The 24,626-nt window shown below is 32.9% G+C and overlaps 1 protein-coding gene across 7 annotated transcripts in view; it reads right to left on the bottom strand.

The window, feature by feature from the left end:
• Rbp6 (RNA-binding protein 6) overlaps positions 1-24,626 on the bottom strand; it is a 1,719,762-nt gene that overhangs the window by 132,099 nt on the left and 1,563,037 nt on the right. For all 7 annotated transcript variants that reach the window (XM_072525972.1, XM_072525971.1, XM_072525970.1 and 4 more), the window contains 2 exons: positions 21,528-21,560; positions 3,826-3,909 (listed from right to left, as the gene is read on the bottom strand). In XM_072525972.1, the coding sequence (XP_072382073.1) occupies positions 3,826-3,909; positions 21,528-21,560 (117 nt within the window). The remainder of the gene's footprint in view (positions 1-3,825; positions 3,910-21,527; positions 21,561-24,626) is intronic.

Genomic DNA, 24,626 nt, shown 5'->3' with positions numbered 1-24,626 from the left:
AATTAATATAGGAAAAAATAATTTATTATATTCGTGTCTTCGACCGTAGAAGTAAAGCTTAAAATCAGTCAACAAGATGCGAAAATTCAAGATTTGACAAAAACAAATTTAGGGTGCATTTTAGGAAAGAAAAACGTATCACAAATGTTAAAACGCACTAGATAACGATATACGAAATATATATCAAAACAAGTATTTTATGGACTTGCGAAAATAAAATAAGTAAATAAAAAGATTGATCGAGAACTATGATATCGCAACTATGATAGATATTTGTACCATTCAATGCTAAAAGGGCCAATTTTTCAACTTTTGTTAATAAGTAATTAAGATTTTGTTTTAGACTTGAATGTTTATTAAACGGAAGAAGATTTCTTAAAAAAAAGTTAAGAGATATACTTAAAAATAAATATTTAATATCCATTGTTATCAGCAGCGTGTTTCTTTAACAAAATCTAATAAATAGTACACAAAACGGAGATTTTAATGTAGAATGAATTGCCATAAAAAGACCATGTTTGCAGTTAATGAATTGTGCGAAAATATACATGTTTAACTATTTGTTCCAAAAAATGTAAATATAAAAACAGTTGATAATCTTTAAAAATAGTCTTGACATCCTTCTTGTAGCATTCATTGACACTATCCAGGATTTTAGGCAACAAGCACACTGTTGCTTAAATGGCGTCTTAAAATAATACATAATTCATAGCTTGCACTAAAATCAGACACTAAACATCTGGTAGAACGGCGGGGGAGGGGAATTACTAACGTACACAACTCCAACTTTTACCTAACCTAAAAGAATTACTTGTCTTTTTACTTATTTATTCCTAGTCTAAGCTATACCTAAACGTGTATTATTTTTCTAGCTAGAGAAGTATTAGTTTAAGCTAGTATGGGGGGAAATGTAGTTTTCTCTAGTCCATTTTTATTAATAAACACAAAAAGAAATAAAAATATTGAAGTATACCTCGCTAAAATACTTGCGAAAAAAAAGGTAAGTTTAGAAATAAAATATACATAAACTGGTTCATTTATTTTGAAAATTTTAAAATGTTTAAATAATATTAACCGTATAATCTATGTTATATAATTAAACACTTTGTTCTGTTCTTTTGAAAAGTACATTATGATTGTTACGTGCTTTGCGCTATGTAAGAGAAAAAAAAACACAAAATTTTGCCACATTATTAAAACTAAAATTACATCCAACTGCAATTTTGGAAATATACAGGTAAATGAAACTTTGTGATGGCTTATATAAATTACGATACACATTTTTTTATAAAATGATCTTTACTCTTAGTAAAAATAAAGGATTCCTAGTGAAACATTTACAATGTGAATTTCTTTAACTCATATTTTTATACAATACAGTATTTAAATTACGTTTTATAAGCCAATAGTAATAAAATTGTAGATCCTTCAGTCGTCAGGGACGAAAATTATACTGAACCTCTAAAAATCATACGAACAAGCTGAATTTTGCCGAGCATATTAATTTTGGGACCCCAAAAAGGATGTAAAAAAATTTACCACTTTTACCACCGGGCTTCCCCCTAAAAGCCCCCTCGGAAGAGGGTAAAAACGCAAAAAAAATTAATTTACCAAGAATCTGTACACCGTAGAAAAAAATGTTTCAAATAAAAAATGTAGCTGAGATAATTATAAACAAAAATGTTTATAAGCATTTTTTCTGTAAAATAAACCATTCTCTTAGAAACATTGAGTGAAATCAATGTTCAATAAAATTTGTAACAGCTCGACGGTAAAAATTCGATATCTTTTGATTCGTGTGACTTATCGACAAAAATCAATATGAGTTTGAAAGTTAAAGAGTTCAGCTTTCGTATGCAGTTTTTGTATTTTGCCGCAAATAAACTCAGATTTTATACAGGTGTTACGTAAATAAACGTGGCGCGATTTTTGCCATTTTTTATGATTCTCACGAGATCAATACAATATATCCCTTTCATTGACTCGTCACTATAAATTTTCGATTACTAGAGCCAAACCCTTAAAACCTAGGGCACGCAATTTTAGTTTTGAGTTTTAGCAACAAATGCAAGGAGTATGAAATATGCTTAAAAAACGCTGGATTTAAACTTTCACACAACAAACGATCTAAAACATTTAAAACCTTTTTTTTCAATTACACTAGTACGTTTTTTAAAAGAACAAAACTCCTGAAATAAACTACACCCAAAATTTTCTTCTTAAATGCATTTTCCGTGACTTGTGATCGTTTGTAATCTAAAACATTAAATTCTGCGTTTTTTATTCATATTTCAAATGCCTTATATTTGTTACCACAACTCAAAATTAAAATTTCATATCATCGGTTTTAAATATTGGTCTCTAAAAACGGAAATTTTACTACAACTGGTCAATGAAAGTCATCAGTTTTATTGATCTCACGAGAATCGTAAAAAATAACAAAAACCGCGCTACGTTAATTTATTCAACACCTTTATTAAAACTGAGTTTATTTTCGGCAAAATACAAAAACTGCATACAAAAGCTGCACTCCTTACCTTTAAAACACATTTTGATTTTTGTCGATAGTACATTTGGATCAAAATATATCTAATTTTGACCGTCCAGCTGATACAAATTTTATTGAACATTGACTTCGCGCAAGTAACTGACATGCAAAATCGACGGTGGCTTCAAGCATTGTTTCTAAGAGAACGATTCATTCTACACAAATGCTTATAAACATTATTGTTTAAAATTATTTCAGTTCTCATTTTTTATTTAAAACAATTTTTTTTTCTACGGTGTAAAGATTCTTGGTAAATAGATTTTTTTGTCTTTTTACCCCCCTGCGAGGAGGGTTTTAGGGGGAAGCTCGAAGGTAAAAGTGGTAAACATTTTTGCATCTTTTTTGGGGTCGCAACGCTAATATTATCTGCAGAATGTAGCTTGTTCCTATGATTTTTAGGGATCAAATCTCTGACGACTGGACTAACTGCTTGAGAATAAAAATGTTTATTAGAGAAGAAGAACGAAGAAAGACGGCATAAAATCAAAGTTACGAAAGTTGTACTGTGTCTAAAAAAATTGAGAAATAGCGCTAGCAGTCTAAATAAGCCCGTCGTAAATGAAAAAAAATGAATGAAAGATTTTAGTATAACTGAGAGCGCGAAAAATTATTTAGACTAAAGTACTAAAATAAACACAATTACGGTGGTTACTTCTAAAATCATGAGGTACATTAAAACAACACGTCTTATCAAAAATACCCTTGTAAATTATTACGGTTAATATATAATCTTGCAAAATAGTTTCAGTTCTATCATCTTAAAAATGACTAAAAGGAATAAAAATTTACGTATTATTTACTAATAATACTTAAGAAAAAATATGAAATTTTACTTTTATTAAACAATCTAAATCGATTTTATATAAAATTATTTATTGTCTGTATTTAATAATTTACTTATGATAATATTAACAATACAAAATGGACTAGAAGTACCACATTAATATTGCCAAACTTCTATAAAATCAGAAAAAGAGAGATACCTATAACTGACAGTGTATTTAATAATTACTCTTTGGACAAATAAAACAAACAGTAAACAAAATACCTCCGCCGACATTATTGTCGACATAAACTGGTTGCTATTTAATGAACAACATTTAAAGTGACAACTGACAACTGACGGGCGAGTTATCGTGTCGTATTGCCGAACGTTCACAAGGGCATGGCATGCAGGCTGGCAGCTGCAGCGTTGCCGTACACACCTAGAGGGTGATCTAGGGGGTAGGACAACAACTGCAGTGGGTGGTGGTGATGCAAACTGGTTAAGGCATTACCTGCTGGGTACGGCAGTCCGAAACTAGGGTAGCCCGAGTAACCTCGACCGGCCGCATAGGCGGCATATGCCGCAGCGGGAAAACCTGAAATATAAACAAACAAAATTAGTATACGCATATATATAAATGGGTATAACAAAAAAAAAGTATATATTACTGACACGAAAAATACTTCGAGTATTAATTAGAAATATATTGGTTAAACTATTAAATAAAGTCAAAAAGTTTGTTGTTGGTGTATAAAAAATTAGTATGAGATATTTTCGAATACCAAATCATTGATAACACAGAAAGAGTCTCCAGAGACCTCATTTCTTGCAGGTCAAACTAGGTATCTGGGATGAGTTAATTTAGCCTTAGAGGGAAAAAATGTCGGGAAATATCAAAAAATACATTCAGCAGTTATGTGACAAAGGCAGAACAGAAAGCAAGTATAAAATAAATATATCAGAAAAAGAAGCTACTAGGAAAATACAATCAACAAGGAATGAGACAAAATAGAAGAATTGTTGAGAAATCAGCACCGTTACTCCCTGCTGCAGTCTATATTGCAAGGTAAAGTCAAAGGTAAGCGAGGACCCGGTAGAAGGAGAATATCATGGCTGCGGAATTTAAGAACATGGTTTAAGAAAACCTCAACGGAGCTGTTTCGAGCCGCAGCGAGCAAGGTCATAATTGCCAATATGATTTCCAACATCCGAAACGGATAGGAACCAGAAGAAGAATTGTACGAGCAGGGAGAACCCTTGTGACTAAACCTTAATTAGTTAAGTTACAGATTTGTCTCGTAATCAGTAGTCATCCGTCTTACGGACCACTCAAACTTATATTTTTTATAAGTTCAAGCTATTTATTTAGCAATTTTATAATACATGAGAGGGTTTCTCCATTGTTTCACTTGTGCAGTGAATACCCAATAAAATTATATTCATATACATAGTATATGTATATAATTTATCATACATATTATAGTATCATTAAAATATATTTTTTAATCTTATTAATACCAAAGTATCATTAAAATATAACTTTATTTATTATTTATATTTATTTGCACTAAGCCGCTGGACACACGTCCCAAGTACGAAATTCAAATTAAACCCAGACAGTAGATAGTAACCCTGTAGTTAGAAAGAGAGATTTTAAAATTCGTGAGACCTGCGATTTGTCTATTTAAAACAGTTGTGCATTGCACAAAGGGACTGAAACCTTTCGAATCTCAGTTTGGTATTTTCTGTTGTGAGATTTAGTAAAATTTTAAATAGAAAATTAGTAGTTTTAAGATGAAGTTTGATTAAGTGGAGTTTATAAAAGAAAACGCAAATTAAAGATCGACTTCTCATACAAAAGAATGGACCACCTCGGCCGGAGATAAACTTGGAAAAGTTTGAGGATTTTCTAAACGGCTATGACCGTGAAAATATCTGCGCGTCGGGTAGTCCAAAACTATTAAAATTTGTACGGTCGAAGCGTATATTTTGTACTCTGCGCATGAATGCGTCCTGACCGTTTGGATAATCCTCTATCTCTACGAGAATGTGCCATAAGAAACAAAAAATTTAAACGTTGTTTTAAATTTACACAATAAAGAAAAAATTCGTGGTTGTGGGGGGTGTGAAAAATTATATTCTTTGTCTCGATTTTCTATGTTTAGTGTTTTCAAAGAATAAAGTTATTTCTTCAGAGTGGACAAAAACGGACGTACGGGATTTCACTTATCAACAAAAATTAAAAAACACATTTGGTTCTTCCAAAATTCATTTAAAAAATTAATTATAAATTTCGGTTATGGGCAATATTGATGTTCGCCAATTATTAGATTCTGGCTATCGAAAATCAAAAAAAGACTTTAACAACAAAGTTAAAAAAATTCGCTATATTTTGTACCGTCTTATCGATTGTGTAAAATTTTGTGGCGTATTCGAAATAGCTTTGCGAGACATGACAATCATCCGAAAGCTTAAATCCAGAAATACACAGTAACCTAAGATCCCACTGCAGGATCACTACTTTTGTGACGTAGTTAATCAAAATCACATTTATGAATTCATTTAAAATTAGGAGAATACATTATTAATAGGTTGGCGGTCAAAAAGAGGCTGCAAATATTTTTAATTTAATTAATAGTAATTCATTTTTGACAAAAATTTTATTTCATTATTTTTTAAATAAAATACGCTGCTCATGACGTATATGCATGTTTTTATATCAAATTTTTAAAAGCATATTAAGAAAAAAATTGCTTTAATTTTATAAAAAAAACAGGCATATACGTCATGAGCAACGTATTTTATTTAAAACTAAATAAACGTAATACAATATTTGTCATGAACCAATAACTACTATTAATTTAATTGAAAATATTTGCGACAACTTTTTGACTGGCAACCTATTATTAACCTTCCAGTGGTCGCGGCCATTGTACCAACAAGAATGGTCGCGCGTATTTCCTAGATACGCTAAATGCTAATTAGTTATTTTAAGATGAAGGTAATAAAATATTATAATATTAATACAAAATATATTCGGTGGAAGATGGAAACACTATATTTCTTAAATTTTTTTATTGAATTATTAAAAATAACAAAGGTGTCATAAATCCCAGATGTCTCCTAGCTATTGCACATTACACATATTATTGTATCGCAGTTTTGCAGTCTTGACAAATATGCTTTAAATGTTCCATACAGATGAATTTCTGACAAATTTCACAGATGAAGTGCTTAACCCTTAAACGTTTATCATTTTGACAAGGCTTACATCTTCTTTTACTTGCTGTGGCCCCCTCTACTGTCTCGATACCTAATTCTGCTTTTATTTTTGAAATTTTTTCTTTGAGTTCATTTTGAAGGGAGTATTGTGTTCTTCGTTCTACGTGTCCTTTTACAAGAGCATTTGAAAGTAGTCGAAGGTATTTTTTTTCAAAGTATTTTTGATTATTGGTGGAATAGACTATATAACTATTGATCGCGGCTACATTTAACATGGAAAAAAATACTACCACCGGCCATCTTCTGGTGTTCCTGGCAACATTGTAATGAGCACAAAGTTTGTCTACTTTATCTACACCTCCCTTTGCCTTGTTATAGAATGTTATAATTTCGGGTTTCTTTTGCTCACCTGTTTCTGCGTCGATTGCTGCGTCATCATGTTGGCTTAAAACTAATAGTACGTTTTTATGGCGCTTAGGCACGTAGGAAACAAGAGTCATATCCTTCCGTAACCCAAAAATACTGGTATACTGCTAATAGTGAGCTCACGCTTTTTTGTAACTTTAAATTCATTGGGAATTTGGGCCTTATTTTTTCATCGTTCCTACAAAGGCAGTTTTTTCTCATCAAGATCTTCTATCAAATCAAAATTAGAAAACCAGTTGTCAGTGGTCAGTGTTCTCCCCGTATTAAATATAGGTGTTGCCAACCTTTTTACCAGGTCTCGTGGTTTGTTACTTATAGAAAATGGGCCATCTGGTTGAGTCCCTGCATAAATTTCCATGTTATAAGTGTAAAAGATGCGAGCGTCAACCATGGCATAAATTTGATCCCATATTTATTGGTGTTTTTTTGGGTATGTATTGAATAAAGGATCATCTTCCACGAAATGCCTCTAGTTTCTCGTCAAGTGCAACATTTTTCCCAAGCGAGTAGCATTTTTGTCAATTAGACACAAACTCCTCGAAAATATTGTTTATTGGGGCCAAGCTATCCATTCTTTTACGTTTTACTCTCATAGCTATGTCATCAAAACGTAATGCTCTCATTAAAAATAGAAATCTTCTTCAACTCATCACTGTTTTGAAATCATTCATTTCACATAGTTTTTCAAGGTTAACTCGATTACGATGGTAATTGCCGGCCAAATAAAGCAAGGCCAAAAGGGCTGTTATTTCTAGTTTGTCTGTATCCCTGGCATCTCTTGGAGGACAATAATTAGATCTTACAGAATTTATGTACTTATTTGTGAAGTTCACGATGCTCTCAATTATAGAATCAGTTATGAGGTACTTTCAAATATCAACGATGTCTGTGAAATTCTTAGCTGGTCCAATGACCCCAGGAAGATGGAGTAATATATTGCGAGGTGGTCGCTTACTTTCTTTGTTTGGATTTTTTTGCCAAATCCATGAGTCGAAAACTTTTCCATTTTTCTTTAGATTTAGATCAGCTATATAAGCCTCGTTGTAACTGTCAGCTTCGTGTTTGGCATTACTTCCATCACACAATTCGGACTCAGAATCGTCGTCACGTTCCGACACATGTTCCTCTTCGTCTGTATCGCTATCATCCATACGTATATCGTCATCCGACTCAACAAACATCAAATTTGTAACAGTTTCTATATCAGTCGGATCATTGAGATTGAAAATCTTCTTCTTATTCGCCATTTCTAAAATAAAATAAACAAAACGGAACTAATGCCACATAATAATGTAACGATAACAAAAAAAAAAGAAATGTTATAAAAACTTACGTAAAAAGTCGCGCGTATATCTGAAATAAAATGCAAAATAATCAGCAACGTACTATCCCTTGACAAGTTATTTGTGCACTGGAAGGTTGTTTTAGTAATGGAGTAGGAATAGCGAAAAGCACCCGATTGCAGCGCAGCGTAGGTAATAGATATTATACTAAATCTATTACCCGTGTATCTACCACATACGTGCGACCGCTGGAAAGTTAATGTATTCTCCTAATTTTGATCTGGCACTGGGATCTTGTACTACAGGGGCAGCATTGAATTTGTATTAGAAATCAATATGGCTATGAAACAGCATTTGCAGGGAAATAATTTTTTTATAGGTACATCAAAATCAGTTCAAAATTACATATTAGATGCTACTGTAACTTTTTGCCAGGATGAGATTAAAAAACAGGTTTTAGAGAAATGGTTTGTATCCATTCAGTGTCATGAATCCACTGATGTTGCTATCCATCAGCAACTATTATTTTAAGATATGAACGGAACGGACCAATTTACGAATGTTTTTGTAAAATTTTAGAACCTGTTTCACGTAGCGACAGTGACATAGCCATAGAAATTAAAGAGTTGGAACTGCTTAATATTTCAGTAAATCAGCTAGTAGGTCAAATCTATGATGGAGCGGTTGTAATATCAGGAAGGGAAGGTAGCGTTCAAAGTATTATAAAAAAGATTTTCTTAATCATTTTATGTACATTGTTATGTACATCAATTTAACTTAATATTGCAAAGGAGTGGCCCGCAGGAGCTTGTCGGCAATATTTCAATGATACGTCTAACAAATTGTGCTTACGAATTAAAGATATAGATCCTGCGACTTGAGTTTCTCTAAAAGAATAATTCTTCAAAGCCGCCCAGAATAAACGTAATGAAAATGAGTACATATCCAAGTGGGAACTGTTTTAGTTACCGGTGAAAATTTATAATTATCTAATTTTGTAAACATTTTTTAACACTGATTTTCATGAAAGGTCTTTATTGAGTTCCAAGCACAAAGTCTTTACGGGTTTCTTCATTTCAACAGCATATATATTGGAGCAACTATTTATTTCACCATTATACTTTTTTTTTGTGATAAATAATCTCTGAAAAAAAAACGTTCTTGGACTTGTTGTTAAAAACCAACTCGTTGGTGTTTAAATTAAATGATAGAGTATCGAAATGGTTCTTTCTTTAGGTAATTGAGCACAGTCCGATGAACTATTATTTTAACAATCATTAGCACCTTTCTATTAAAGAAGCGTTGTTTGGTTCTTTGTAACTTGTATAGTTTCAAAATCGTTGGTGCCAGACATTATTTTCTTGTGTAGAATACACTGATTGGTATGTTAAATCAAGTCCTATAAAAGTTTTATCGGAATGACACTGGTTTTCTTGATAAATTTAACATGTTAATTTCACCAATAAAAGGCAACAGCATGGTTACAACAGCAAATTGACTAAGATGTAAATTGGAACTGGAAGGTCAGATAATAGAACACGTGATGAAGTTTAAATATCTAGGCATCACATTATCTAGCTACGGAAAGCTCGAAACTAAAGTGAAAGATCAAGTGAATAGAGTAAACAGAACCGCAGGCTGCCTAAATGAAACAATATGGAGAAATAAAAATATCGGAAAAGAAATGAAATGCAGAATTTACAAAACAGTCATCAGACCAATAATGACATACGCGGCAGAAACACGACCTGACACAGAGAGGATAAAAAGGATGTTAGAAACAGCAGAGATGAAAACACTTCACACTGAAAAATTGATGGCAAAACACTATGGGACAGAGCTAGTAGTACAGATATACGACGTAAATGCAAGGTGAAGTGCTAAATGCGGCAAGAAACGGTTCCCCAATAAGAAGACGATCAGTCGGAAAACCACGAAAACGATGGAATGACAACTTACTGGAGGTACATTGAAAAAGAGACATGCCTACATAATAAGCTGTTCCTCCCATTGGCTTATTTATGCTCTACTTGAAATATGTTTTCCACTCTTAATATCTTTAGTAGTGTTGTTTTTTCACGTGACTAGTGAATGTTTCTGCTTTAAAAGCGAGATTCTCATAATATTATATTTTGAAGACAAATTATTTCTGCTGACTTGTGTAGAAACATCTTATTTGTCTTGTTTTCATTATAAGGTAGTTGTGTCAAGTCCTTTCTACTTCCATCCATTATATCGATGTCATCTGCAAGATCTAAAATTTGTTCACTTTTTTTTTAATATTTTCCCTCTATTATTAGCCTATTATTCTTTAAATAATATATTGTTCTGGTGTATGTATGGTGTAATAGAGTACATGATATGGCATCCCCCTATTGTATTTCTGTTCTTTTATGGAATGATAATGGAAATCATAATCAATAAGCAAATTTTGGCCTATTTATTAATTACATCATATAATTGTTAATAAAATAATGTATTATTTAAGCGAATATGTAAGACATATGTGTTTTATTAATGTACTGTAAAATAAGTTGTAAATAACATGAAATATCCATTAGTTTTGGTAAAGTATTAAATAATAAATATATTCAATATTTATTATTATAAACGCATTAGAACGGAGTACAAATTAATTATTCGTATCCCAAAATACATTTATTATTCAGATGTAAATAGGTCTATTCATGATGTTAGCCAAGCAAATAACGATGCGGAATCGGCCATCCCCTAGACTAAGGTTGAACGCGTTTAAGGTCAAATCTTTTTTATTTTCAAAGGACACATGCCAAATGGCCGGATAATAAGCTCAGAATTTTGATAATTGTGCTATAAAAGTAGGCAACTAGCGTTAAAGAGAGATCCTGCATTATTTTCCGCTCCACTTAATAATGTAAAAGACGTTGAAGGAGTAGGTTGAAACGGCAAATTAAAAGGAAATAATATGGTTACGATGATGGCTTTTTAAAATGTCGAATCTTTATTTCTTGAAGGAATTTAGAGTTCTATTGTTCGGGAAAAGTAACTAATGAAAATGAGTTTTTGTCACTTATGAGGTAGTAAATTTCGTTTCTTGTTCTACCGTTTGGACTTTCCCAGGTCCATCTTCTATGCATATTTTTGTAAAAGAAGCTGTTCATGTTAAACAAATTATTCTGGAGTAGGAATAGAATAGAAAAGTGTAGAATCATACATGTGGTAAAACTTATGACGTTAAAAATACAACACTTCCTTCGCCTCCAATTTAAGTTTTATTAAACGCTAATATGTTTTTAACATCAATATGATAGTTATTGTTCTTCCTTTTTGGTAATTACTTTTTCCCGTTACTAATTTAGCACAATTTTGACTAACTGTATCTGTATCTGTAGAGTAGGGAGGGCGAGTTAAGTTTCACAGCACTTAGGCCACAATTGATCCATTTTGCATCCTCCCAGGGAGCTGTCACCCTTAGCTCATTGTCCATCCTGCCATTTCTACAAAGGTGGACAAGTCACCAGGAGACATCTCTCTTATGTGGGCAGGTGTGGGCCAGGACTCGCCGAACGCGTACTCTCGTATTAACGATAACTCTGGGCATTCACATAGGACATGCTCTACAGTTTCGTCTTCTCCTTCACACTTCCTACGTAGAGGTGTGTCTGCTAGCCCCAGTGTATGGAGGTGTTTGCTTAGTTGACAATGACCAGTTAAAAAACCAACTGCCAAACGTAGGTTTTTCCTGGTCATTCCCAAGTACTTCTTAGATGTTGACTCTTCAAGGTTACTTAGTGTTACCCTGGCAAGTTTACATCCTTTCCCTTCTTCCCATCTTTTTAGGGTTTGCGTATGGGAGTGACATTTGACAATTTCCGCGATTGTTGTAGTTGACCAACCAAAAAGATCCCCAGGTCCTAAGAGTCTTAGGCCTGCCGCCTTCCTAGCTAATTGGTCAGCAATGCGGTTGCCTTTATTCCTATTGTGTCCTTTAACCCACCTCAGGATGATGGTATTACCATCCGAAGCTTGAGTTAGTGACTCGTGACACTCCATTACTAAACCTGATGTGACACGTGGTCTATTCAAGGTTAGTAGCGCTTTTCTGCTATCTGTGCAGATCATTATAGTTTTACCTGCTATACCTTTTTGGGTTATCTCTTTTGCGGCTATGGAGATACCAGTCAGTTCTGTCTGAACTACGCTGGCATTTTTGCCCATACCCCACTTTATTCTTAGGTTCAGTGATCTGGAGTATATCCCGCATCCTGAGCCTTCTTTCATTTTGGAGCCATCGGTGTATATGCCATAGGCATTTGCCACGTTTGTCTCCATATACTGTCCTGTTTCAATTTTGTAGGGTTTGTTAAAGACAAACTTTGGTTCAATTGCGTCGCAGCCTTCCTGTGGGAGTGGTAACGCATCCAACTCTCCTCGCCAGAAACGAGTTCTCAATTCTCCCATTCCTACATCAAGGTTTGCACCAGCTGAGCGCAGTCGCATCATTGTCACTAGCGCCACCTCTTTGTCATATATATCTAGAGGCGTGATGCCAATGATCAACTCCATTGCAGCAGTTGGTGTTGTTTTCATGGCACCTGTTATATTTATGCAAGCCATCCGCTGAATATGGTTTAGTTTGTTAATCGCTGTTGCCTGTAGCACTTTTGGTACCCAAGCAATAGCTCCGTAAGTTAGCATTGGCCTAATGACAGCGGTGTAGACCCAGGCGATCACCCTGGGCGTGAGGCCCCAGGTGCGTCCGACTGTTCGTCGACACTGCTCATAGGCAATATATGCTCTTTTAGCTCAACCATCTAAGTGTGAGTTCCATGTTAACTTCTTGTCAAGGGTAATACCAAGGTACTTCACCTCGTCTTTGACTAACTGTATATATATATATATATATATATATATTTACATGCCAGTGCCCCACAAAATTAGTAAAAACCTTTTTGGGAAACTTTAACTATTATATAAGCTATCGCTACGTTGCAATTTTCGGAATCTTAATATAGGTTTAATAGAAAAATATATAATTTGTTCATCCATTATTTATTTTCAAGTTACAATTTCGCTAATACAGAACATTCGTAAACAAATTGGTAATTACATTCAAGTTCTTTTTTTTTTTAACATTTGCAATTTTCAGAACACTCTTACTCGTGCTGACAATAAGATTGTGCTATCAACTAACGAAATTGTATTACCACTGCTGGTAAAGGTTACCTCATCATAGTAAATTGTTCAGTGAAACACACTGCACTGTACAGCTTTAGTGAATAAAAAAAATAATGAAAAACTAACAGGTCCAAGAGCATCATTATGATCATCATCAGCCCGTTTTAAGTCCACTATAGGCCGTTTCTATTTGTATCCAGAGAACACGGTCTTTTGCAATATGGATCCAATTTTTCTTCATCTTTCGTAAATCACCATGCCATCGTGTAGATGGTCTTCTTATGTTTCGTTTATCTGTTAATAACTATCCAGGTCAGTTTTATCTCCTTTTTTATGCTGCAGAATCGTTACTGTCTTATTTCATTTAGACGGTATCGACTTAACGTAACGTAACGATAAGCACTGCCAGTTATCGTCGCCGGCCTCCCACCACTCTGTACACATGCACTCCCGTATAAAACAGCGTATGCCACAAGGAAAATCGAGTTCCGCCAGGGTGCTGATCTGGTAGGAACTTTACCAAGTCTTTGGGTGTTGACTGTAGATCTGTGTTGATCTAGAAAGAACTCCACTGACCCTAGGGTTTTGACTGAAGGCCAACCGCTCCTGCTAGAGTTTTGATCTATGGGCAGTTTCTCACCGGTCTTAAAGTGTTGATCTTAAATAAACCTATTTCGTGACTAAGTGTTGATTAGTCACTTATCGCTTCTTGTCCGACCGAGTGTTACTCGATCCGTCCATCTCTAACCCGTATTTACTTTTCTTCCATATAGGTGTTAACTAATCCACCATGTCCTGGTTATTTATTGTCTTTCATCTCATCCATTGCTCATCTGGTTTTACTAAGCGTTCTGTCTGATATTAGTTTGAAACCTTGGTTTAATATGATTTTTTCAGTTGCCGTTTTTATCTTTAACTCGGTGTCCCGTCTACTACTGTATAGTTCTCTACAGAAATCTTCCACAATTTTTAACAACTTTTTATATTTTTTTTCTATTTCGTTAGGGTTTAGTTTCACTTCTGAGTTTCTCTTTGTTTTTTATTGTTGGTAAACCTTTCTTTTGGCTTTTTTTTGAAAGCTTTGTAATGGATTTATTTAAAAGATTTATATCTTCAGTTCGATGTGTCCTCGTACTTGATTTTAATTTGGTCGTAGTGTATTGTTGTCTCTGTATGGATTTTGAGACGAAGATGAAGACGATCTGAGCTATATGATAAGAAAATGGAAAGAATAATATGAAGAGACCGGCCTTTAAATAAATATGGTAACATGGTAATATTTAATAGTGAGCAATGACGAACCACTCTATTTAGATGTAAAAGAAAGTAAAAATCAATTCTGTAAAAACCTGCAATTATTTAGAGGTAATTTTCACAAAGAAAGGGAATAGTAAAGATGAAATCAGAGCGAGAATAAATAAGGGTGAAGCAATGTCATGACCATTAAATTTTTTTCTCTGGAACCTAGTAAAAGCAACAACCTATGACAAAAGTAATCCTGATTCCTGGGGTAAATGATACGAATAAAGGTCTTCGCGTCTTAAAATTGTCGAAACTGTTTACCTCGATTTCAAATGGTATAATTATTTGACATACGATTATAGTGTGCATATTGTTAGTTACAACTACCTAAAATTTCTTCCTGTGCGTTTACTGATCAGCTTACTCCCATGTCCAACAGATAAACATGTAATATATATTTTTCAAATAATCTCTATACTCCCATAAATGCATACTACTGCGAAATACACCTATTTGAAAATTGATGTCAGTTTTTAGGTGCTATTTGCCTTGCACTTTCTTTACCCAACATATAGATTAAATATATATTTGTATAAATTTCGATTTGATTTCGATTAAAACGAAACTATATGCTAGTTCAGATTTTAATTATCAAGGACTCATAGGAATAATCAACAGCGTTCGAAAAATTTTCTATTAGAGTTGTGTTAGTGTGTAAATTGAAAATAACAATGAACCTGCAGTTATTCTATTTTTGGTCTTATATTTGCACCTAGATTACATTTCCACAAATTGGATATAACGATATACGACAATTTGTATAGTATTGCAAATTCTAGTATTAAAATGTATTTAGCTATCGTAGACGTAGAAGAAGACGCATTTCCTGGCTTCAAAATTTGCGAAAGTGGTATAACACGACTACCACTGAACTGTTCCGCGCTGCAATAAGCAAAGTGAAGATAGCCGTGATGATCGCCAACGTCCGGAACGGATAGGCACTTTAAGAAGAAGAAGAAGCTATCGTAGGTTAGGTACGTATGGTTAAGCAATAGAACGGAAGTATTAACTATAATAAAGACTTCTTTGAATTTGTCAAATAAAATTAGATTGCAGTTTTCGAACTTACCCTAATAGCAAAATTCGAAATTACCTTATCAAGCATACTGTAAGGCTTTTAGAGGTAAACTGATGAATGCAGGAAAAATGTAAATGATAAAAGATGGTTTGGTTAATCCACATTATGCATTTAACGAATTTAAAATAAGCGTGTCGTTGTCGTAATTAAAAGCCGTAGATCTTTATTTTGTTACCACTAATACTTAAGTTAGCTTTTCAGTAGTTAAGCGGTTCAGACTAGGGAATATTACATGGAGAGCAAGGCAAGGTCTCAAAGGAAAAAGGACTCTACAGCGGGACATATTTTTAAGAACGATAAATGGTGGCAACTTCTTGGCAACTTCGATATTGGAATCCAAGACTTTTCACGAATGAGTCTACGTTTTATGTTACCGACTTTGATGGTCATTTTCATGTGTATAGATGTCCAGATATATACTTTTTACTGTTAAGGATATTGACCTATTTATTATTGCATGATAACGCAAGACCACATGTCTCTCGCATTAAACGCAAAGTTTATAAATAAATCTAAGGTATGAAGTTCTTCTCTAGAACCCATTTAAAATTCATAAAATATGCTAGATTAACTATGCGCAATCTTCTAGATGCACTACAAATCGTTTCGAAAAGCATAGATGTTATTTTCAAAGAAAACATAAAAATATACCATATGAGGATAATCAAAGGCTTATTATAAGGATGGTTTCATAGAAATGGATGTAAGATTTTAGTATTCTTAAAAAAAAGTAATAAACACTTATCTAAAAGGAACCAGACGCATAGAAAGCTGAAGATTAATAAAAAAGTTGAGCAAAGAAACAAATAAAGACATAATACAGAGCATAAAGCCCGAAGACTAGGAAAAATATTTTAAAAAAATTTTAGTACAGAATAGAGTAGAATTTCAAGAAAGTGGAAACCAAAATCAAGATAGAATTGCAACAGTGCTGCTAATAAGGTTAACAAAAGAAGAAGAAGAATGGGGTATATAAGTCATTACAAAGAAAACTGAATACTTGTGCATTGGAGGGTGGCAAAAAGATTTCATATTCGACGACAGAACCACGATAAAGTACTGTTACTACTACAAATATCTAGGTATCAATATTTTACAGGATGGAGCATTAGTCAAAGTCATAAAAGAAATAAATACGGCAGATAGAAAACTGATTCCGATGTTTACAGTATTTTATTTGACCATTTCATCAGCAAAGAAAATGTGAAAAAGATATATGAGACTATAGTGAAAACTCTATATGACTGACGTATAGTCACCGAAAAAAACAAAACATTGGCAACGCTAAGAGCAACAGAAACGGATTTATGGAGAAGAGAGAAAGGAAATTATAGAACTAAAGGAGAATCTAAACTAATGATCACATATGACATTTTGTGTGAAGAAATGTGTGAAGAATCAAAGAAAATACTAAATTGGCAATCAGAAGATAAAAGAAAACGAGATAGACCGACAACAACTTAAAGAGAAGGAATAGATAAAGGGGTGAGAAAAAGAGGACCCATGTAACGACCGGATAAAATGACGATTGGACGACAGAAAGCGACGGAGAACGTTATAACCGACATGTAGCCTTTTTTATTTTGTTAGAAATAGTCATATTATTTTTTATTTTGGCAGAGATATTCTCTGTTCTCTTTCTTTTTAACAATTGGAAGTTTTAACATTAAAAAGCTAGTTATTATAAATTTGTGTCCTAAAAATACATTCCTATTAAAATTGCTTGAATTTATTTGTGTGTTATTTTTCTGCAAAAAGTTCTAGCTGATCAAAAAGATATTTCGGTAATTTTGGAAAGTACTGAATTTTACTGTCATAAATGATATGAATTTTTTTTATGACAGACATAAGTTAAAGGCATAAGCATGGCTTTGGTCATTTAATTAATCTATCAACCCATGTAATAATAGAAATATATAAAGCTAGTTATAGGCCTATTAGAATAGAAACATTTTAGTTAAATTTGAGAGTACTACCAAAATATGGCAATAGCACTGTCCAGACTACAAAACAAACAAAAATTAAACAAAAAACTCTGGCAAAGGTTATGGAAAATATAACAAAAAAAGTCACATTTTAAGCAAGAAGATGTAAGGTAGGCAGATGGATATTAATATACCCGTAAATAATATTAAAGTTAAATAATTTTTAAAGTCTTAAAAAATTTTATAAAAAGCATAAATAGGGATCATACAATAGACATACAGGACCATGTAAACCAAGGAAAGAAAATGTGTCCAACCCCAATTTAAGTTTTATAAACGAAAAGAAAAGAAATCCTATCAAGAATCGAACAAGCAAGGAAAGCATTCATGAGCATGAAAACATTTTTTACAAGATCAGACCTGAATCTTCAGCTTAGAATCCGAATGATCAGATGTTACGTTTTTTCTGTCTTACTGTATGGCTGTGAAAGTTGGACAATGGACTCTGAAATAGAAAAAAAAAATAGATGCCTTTGATATGTATATATACAGACGACCATGGGTACAAAGAGTTACAAATGTTGAGGTACTTCGTCGCATGTGTAAACAAAAAGAATTACTAAGAATAATCAAAGAGAGGAAAATGCAATACTTGGGTCATGTGTTGAGAGGCGAAAGATACGAATTACTTCAAGTTATACTGGAAGAAAAAGTACAGGGCAAAAGATCAGTAGGAAGACGCCAGAACTCGTGGCTGAAAGACCTGAGAAGATGGTTCGACCGCTCATCCGCAGAAATCTTTCGCGCAGCAGTTTCCAAAACTACAATTCCCATTTGGATCGCCCACCTTCGAAAGGAGCCGGCGCCATGAGAAGAAGAAATGGAAAATATATAAAGTGCTGCTATAATTATTGAAAATTTATAAGACAAGTAACACTGAAAAGAAATAATAAATAAACATGAATCAATTAAAATGAGCTAAAAGAATTAAAAACAAATAACCAACAAGTTAAATATTACTGAAAATGGTCGGGGTGACAGTAGGGCAGTTGCTATGTTACTGGATTAAGTGCCCAGGTTCGAATCCCAACACTAACAAAGTTTTCAGTATAATCACTACAAACGAATCAGAAATAAAACGTATACTTCAGTTAGACAAATAAAACGAGAACACTAGCAGAGCTTTTCAAAACAGATGTAAAACGACTTCTGCGGAACACAAAAAGAAATATGGACTACGGAGGACCAGATCTAACCAAACAACTAATAAAACTAATCTAAAAAATAATAGAACAAAATATAATTCCTCAAGAATGGAGATCAAGCATCCTAATATTTCAGAAATAGAGACACATCGGAAAACTACAGAGGAATTAATTTATTAAACACAACACTAAAATTAACAGGCAAATGATAACAATTAAACTAAATAAAATTATAACACTAGCAAAAGAACAACAATGTTTTAGGTCGGGAAGATCATATACCGACGCTATATTTATAATAAGGCAAGTTTAAGAGAAATCTTTAGAATACAACAAACCGGCATATCTGTTTCATGAACCTTAAGAAAGCATTTGATTGGGTCAAATTAAAGGACGTCATTTACTTATTGTACACAAGAAAGATACCTCTAGGAATAATCAAAACGATCGAAAATATTTACCAAAAAAAAACACAATAAAAGTAAAAGTAGAAGAAGAAATAACCGACTCTATTAAAGCTGGCAATGGGATACGATAGAGAAATTTCCTGTGTCCTCTATTGTTGAACTTGATTATGGATAAAATAATAAAAAAAATTACGAACTCAAAAAGAATACCAAATGGGAGAAATACAACTTTAAATAATCTGCTATGCAGACGACGCAATACTACTCACTCAAAGTAAAGATGATTTACAACGTATGCTGCACCAATTTAATATAACCGCCAGAAAATTTAGCATGTTAATTTCCCCAAAGAAAGACAAAATGCATGGTTATAACAGCAAATTTCTTCTTCTTCTGCAAGTGCCATCTCCGCGGCGGAGGTCGGCAATCATCATAGCTATTCGGACATTTGAGACGGCTGCTCTGAAAAGTTCATTTGATGTACATCCGTACCACTCTCTCAGGTTGCGCAGCCATGACATTCTACGCCTCCCTATGATTCTCTTTCCTTGGATCTTTCCCTGCATAATCAGTTGGAGCATGGTGTATTTCTCTCCACGTGTAATATGTCCGAGATATTCTAATTTTCTTGTTTTTATTGAATTTAAAATTTCCATTTCTTTGTTCATCCTTCCCAGAACCTCTTTGTTTGTGACGTGTTCTGTCCATGATATTTTCAGAATTCTTCTATACACATACAGCTCAAATGATTCCAGTTTTTTCATTGATGTCGCATTCAAGGTCCAAGATTCCATTCCATAAAATAAAGTCGAAAAAACATAGCACCTCGCCAACCTAACTCTTAGTTCCAGTTTTAAATCCCTGGTACATAGAACTCTTCTCATTTTGTTGAAATTTGCTCTAGCCTTTTTTATTCTTATTTTTATCTCCTGATTGTAATCATTTATGAAATTAATCATTGTTCCCAGGTATGCATATTTGTCCACTTGTTCGACGTTGGTTTCGTGTATTAGAAGATTCTCGTTATTTCTTTGAGTTTTCGATATTCTCATAAATTTCGTCTTCTTGACATTCATTGTTAGACCATACTCTTTTCCATACTCTGCTATTCTGGTCACCAGTCTCTGAAGATCTTTAATGTTTTCGGCTAAGATCACAGTGTCGTCCGCATATCTAATGTTGTTAATGGGAACTCCATTTACCTTTATTTTAATCTCAATTTCTTCTGACAGCTGTTCGTTAATACGTACTTTTGTTCGCTGTTTATAGTATAAATTTAATATGATCCTGAGGTCGTTGTAGTCAATCTTCTTTGATTTCAGGACATTCATTAAATGTTTATGTCGTACTTTATCGAATGCTTTATTATAGTCAATAAAACATGCGTATATATCTTGATTGACGTCCAGGCATCTTTGTATTAGTATATTAAGTGAAAAAAGAGCTTCACGTGTTCCTAGGCCTTTGCGAAAACCAAATTGTGTATTATTAACGTCTATGTCCAGTTTGTGATATATTCAACAGCAAATTTACTAAGATGTAAATTGGAGCTAGAAGGTCAGAAAACAGAACAAGTAATAGAGTTTAAATATATAGACATTAGATTATCTAGCTACGGAAAGCTCGATACTGAAGTAAAAGATACAAGTAAATAGAGCAAACAGAGGTTGCCTGAATGAAACAATATAAGAAAATAAAAATATGGGGAAAGAAATAAAAAGCAGAATTTAGAAAACAGTTATCAGACCAATAATGACATACGCTGCAGAAAGAAGACCTGGCACAGAGAGGACAAAAAGATGTTAAAAACAGTAGAGAAAAATTTATGGTAAATTACTATGGAACAGAGGTACAAAGACAGAGCTAGGAAGACTACGAAAACGATGGAACGACAACTTACTGGAGGCACATTCAAAAACAGACAGAGTCATGTCTACATAAAAAGAAGAAGAAAAAGAAGTTTTTAATTTCTTATTTAACTAAGGCGCACCATGCTTCAGAATACACGTAAAGCTGTTGATCCCAGCTACGCAAGTGGTAGTTGTCATGTTAGGAGCGCTTGCGAGACCTGAAAACCTCACCTAATACTAGAGCTTAGCCAGAAGGTTACAAAAACTTTATTTTTTAATACAAAATGCTTCAAAAGAAGTACATAAACTTAACCTAATTGTATTTAACATCAAATTCAAAAAATTTATAATAACTTACCGTCAGGAAGGGCTCCCAGCGACCACATAAAATCTACAAAAACGAAAAAAATGGCGATTAGTATATATTAAAGGACACGTCGCGGTAAACATTTAAAAACAAAAAACTCTAATTGGTTTACTAGTAAAAACGAATAGTTTGTTAACATTCATGAAATTTCAACTACGTGTCTAAGCTACGGAGAATCGCCGCGGTAAAAGCTGAAGAAGGAACTAAAATTAATAGAAACGTCGTCTTTAAGTTAGCACAAACTTTTAGTGGATTCAACAGCTGCGTAAAACATTCGACTAATTCTACGTGTGCATTAATTATTTTGAAATGCATGTTTCTTATTTGAGTAAGTGATACCAATAATATCGTATATTGTTTATTACAACGTTTACTCTAACAGTACAAATCACTATTGCTTTGTATCCTGAGTATTTTTTAAGAGTATTTTCTAATTATTTTGTACCAGTTATTTAAACATGTCCATTAGAACCTAAAAAATAAAAATTCATGCATCTCAAAATTTCTTTCGCACATATATTTTCTAACACTACGTCCATTTGACTATTCTGCTTTTTTATTTGGCGACTACACACTATGATTTAACGAAATTGTATTGGATAAAACTTCAAAAGATTAGGGACAAAATTAAACTGTTAAAAGTGTTTTGTAAGTTTTCATTATAGTTGGTAATGTCTTGATTTTATAAAATATTATTTTAATTAGATAATATTAATTCCATAAAAAGTTTTTTGAAGGTTTTCATTGAGTATGATTACGACTATACATTTTATTGGAGATATAATTAATTTAGTAAACAAATTGTTACCGGTTATGGGTTAGATAGCAAGAACGTAATTTAAGTGAACTTTGTAAACAATTATTTAATATTTACTTATAAAGAGTTGGAGATTATATAACTTAAATACATGTGAAATACATACAGATTTTTATATATTCAAATGATCTCTTTTGCTTGGTAACACAACATACTAAAATGAAGAGATCATTTGCTTTCACAAAGGCAGACTTACATTATAGAAAACACGCTTGTTTCTACTAATAATCTTCAAAATGTGTTTATACAAAATAAGATTTTTAAATAAAGGGCTGTCAATATTGTTCGGAGCTAGTATGGCATTTAGAGGTATTGCGTATTCGGTGTTTTGATATCGATTTCTGAAGTGGACATCGAAACACCAAAATAAACTTATTTTGACTTGAAGTTGTGTAATGAATTAGTGGAAAAAATTGGCTAAAATAAATAATTCTCCACGCCCTAGATATTATCAACCAATAAATATTATTAAACTGATCAAAAGTTCACTTAAGTAACGTATTTCATCATGTAGACAACTTTAAAATAGTACTTCCTCTTGTTTTATTTATATTTTCTCAAAATAAAAGAATACATTGTAATAGTTATATAATAAATACATGAATTTTTAATTGCGTTTTATAGCTGGATATCGTATATAACTAGGATAAAAAGTAATCTTTCAAACAACCATTCTTTTGCAATGTTTATATATCAATATATTTTTGAAAAATTAGGAGAACCCAGAATAAATTTCACTTCAATAATAGAAAATGACTTTATGAATTGTAAAGGCAAATATTGGGTTTATTAAAACATATAAATAATAAATAATTGAGCAAATAGGAAATAAACAACTAATATATTAATATCTAAACTACTTATTTTACTGTATTATTTAGGGCAAACGAATATCAAAACTTCTTAGAAACTCAACAGATGGTTACCGCAAATATAATCATCACCAATACTCCAGTCGTCAGAGACGAAAATGCCCCTCTAAAAAACCTCTAAAAATTATACGAACAAGCTAAATTTTGCCGAGGATGTCATGTTTAGGACGCCAAAAAAGATGCAAAAATGTTTACCACTTTTACCCCCCGGCTTTCCTCTAAAACTGCCCTCGTAGGGGATAGAAACGCAAAAAAATCGATTTACTAAGAATCTGTACGTCGTATAAAAAAAAGTTTTAAATAAATAATGTAGCTAAGATAATTCTTGTGTAGAATAAACCGTTCTCTCAGAAACATCGCTTAAAGCGACCGCCATATTTTAAATGTTAGTTACGCGCGCGAAATCAATGTTCAATAAAATTTGTATCAACTCGACGGTAAAAATTCGATATCTTTTGATTCAAGTGTTCTAACGACAAAAATCAAGATGCCTTTTAAAGGTAAGGAGTTCATCTTTTGTATGTAATTTTTGTATTTTGCCGCAAATAACCTCAGATTTTATAAAGGTGTTAAATAACTAAACGGAGCGCGATTTTTGCAATTTTTTATGATTCTTATGAGATCAATATAATCGATACCTTTCATTGACTGGGCACTATGAAGTTTCGATAATTCGATCCTAACTTTCAAGAGCATAAAAGCATAAATTTTAGTTTTGAGTTTTGCCAATAAATGTGAGGCATTTGAAATATGCTTAAAAAACGATGGATTTAAACTTTCACATAACAAACGATCTACACTAGTGCGTTTTTTAACAGTACCAAACTTCTGCTATAAACTACACCCAAAAACCGTCTTCTTGGAGGCATTTCTCGTGACGAGCGATCGTTTGTAATGAAAGACATTAATTTCTGCGTTTTTATTCATATTTAAAATGCCGCATATTTGCTGTAAAATTCAAAATTAAAATTTCATGTTCACGAAATTCATTAAAAATGGCAAAAATCGCGCCACGTCTATTTATTTAACATTTTTATAAAAACTGAGTTTATTTGCTGCAAAAATAAAAACTGCATACGAATGCTGCACTCTTTACCTTTAAAATACATCTTCATTCTTGTCGATAGGATGCTTAAATCAAAAGATATCGAATTTTTACCGTTGATCTGATACAAACTGTATTGAACATTGATTTCGCGCGCGTAACTGACATTTAAAATCGAGGGTTACTTTCCACAAGAAGTTCTAATAGCCACTTTTGATTAATAACTATCTCAGCTACATTTTTTATTTTAAATACTTTTTTCTACGGCATATATATTCTTAGTAAATCAATTTTTTTGCGTTTTTATTGATTGTTCGCATGATTTTTACGGGTCAACCCTCTAACGACTGCACTAC

The sequence above is a fragment of the Diabrotica undecimpunctata genome, chromosome 3 (genome assembly GCF_040954645.1).
Source record: "Diabrotica undecimpunctata isolate CICGRU chromosome 3, icDiaUnde3, whole genome shotgun sequence".
Classification (NCBI taxonomy): Eukaryota; Metazoa; Arthropoda; class Insecta; order Coleoptera; family Chrysomelidae; genus Diabrotica; species Diabrotica undecimpunctata.
Note: the sequence above shows the minus strand (reverse complement) of the source record. Positions and strands in the feature narration are given on the sequence as shown.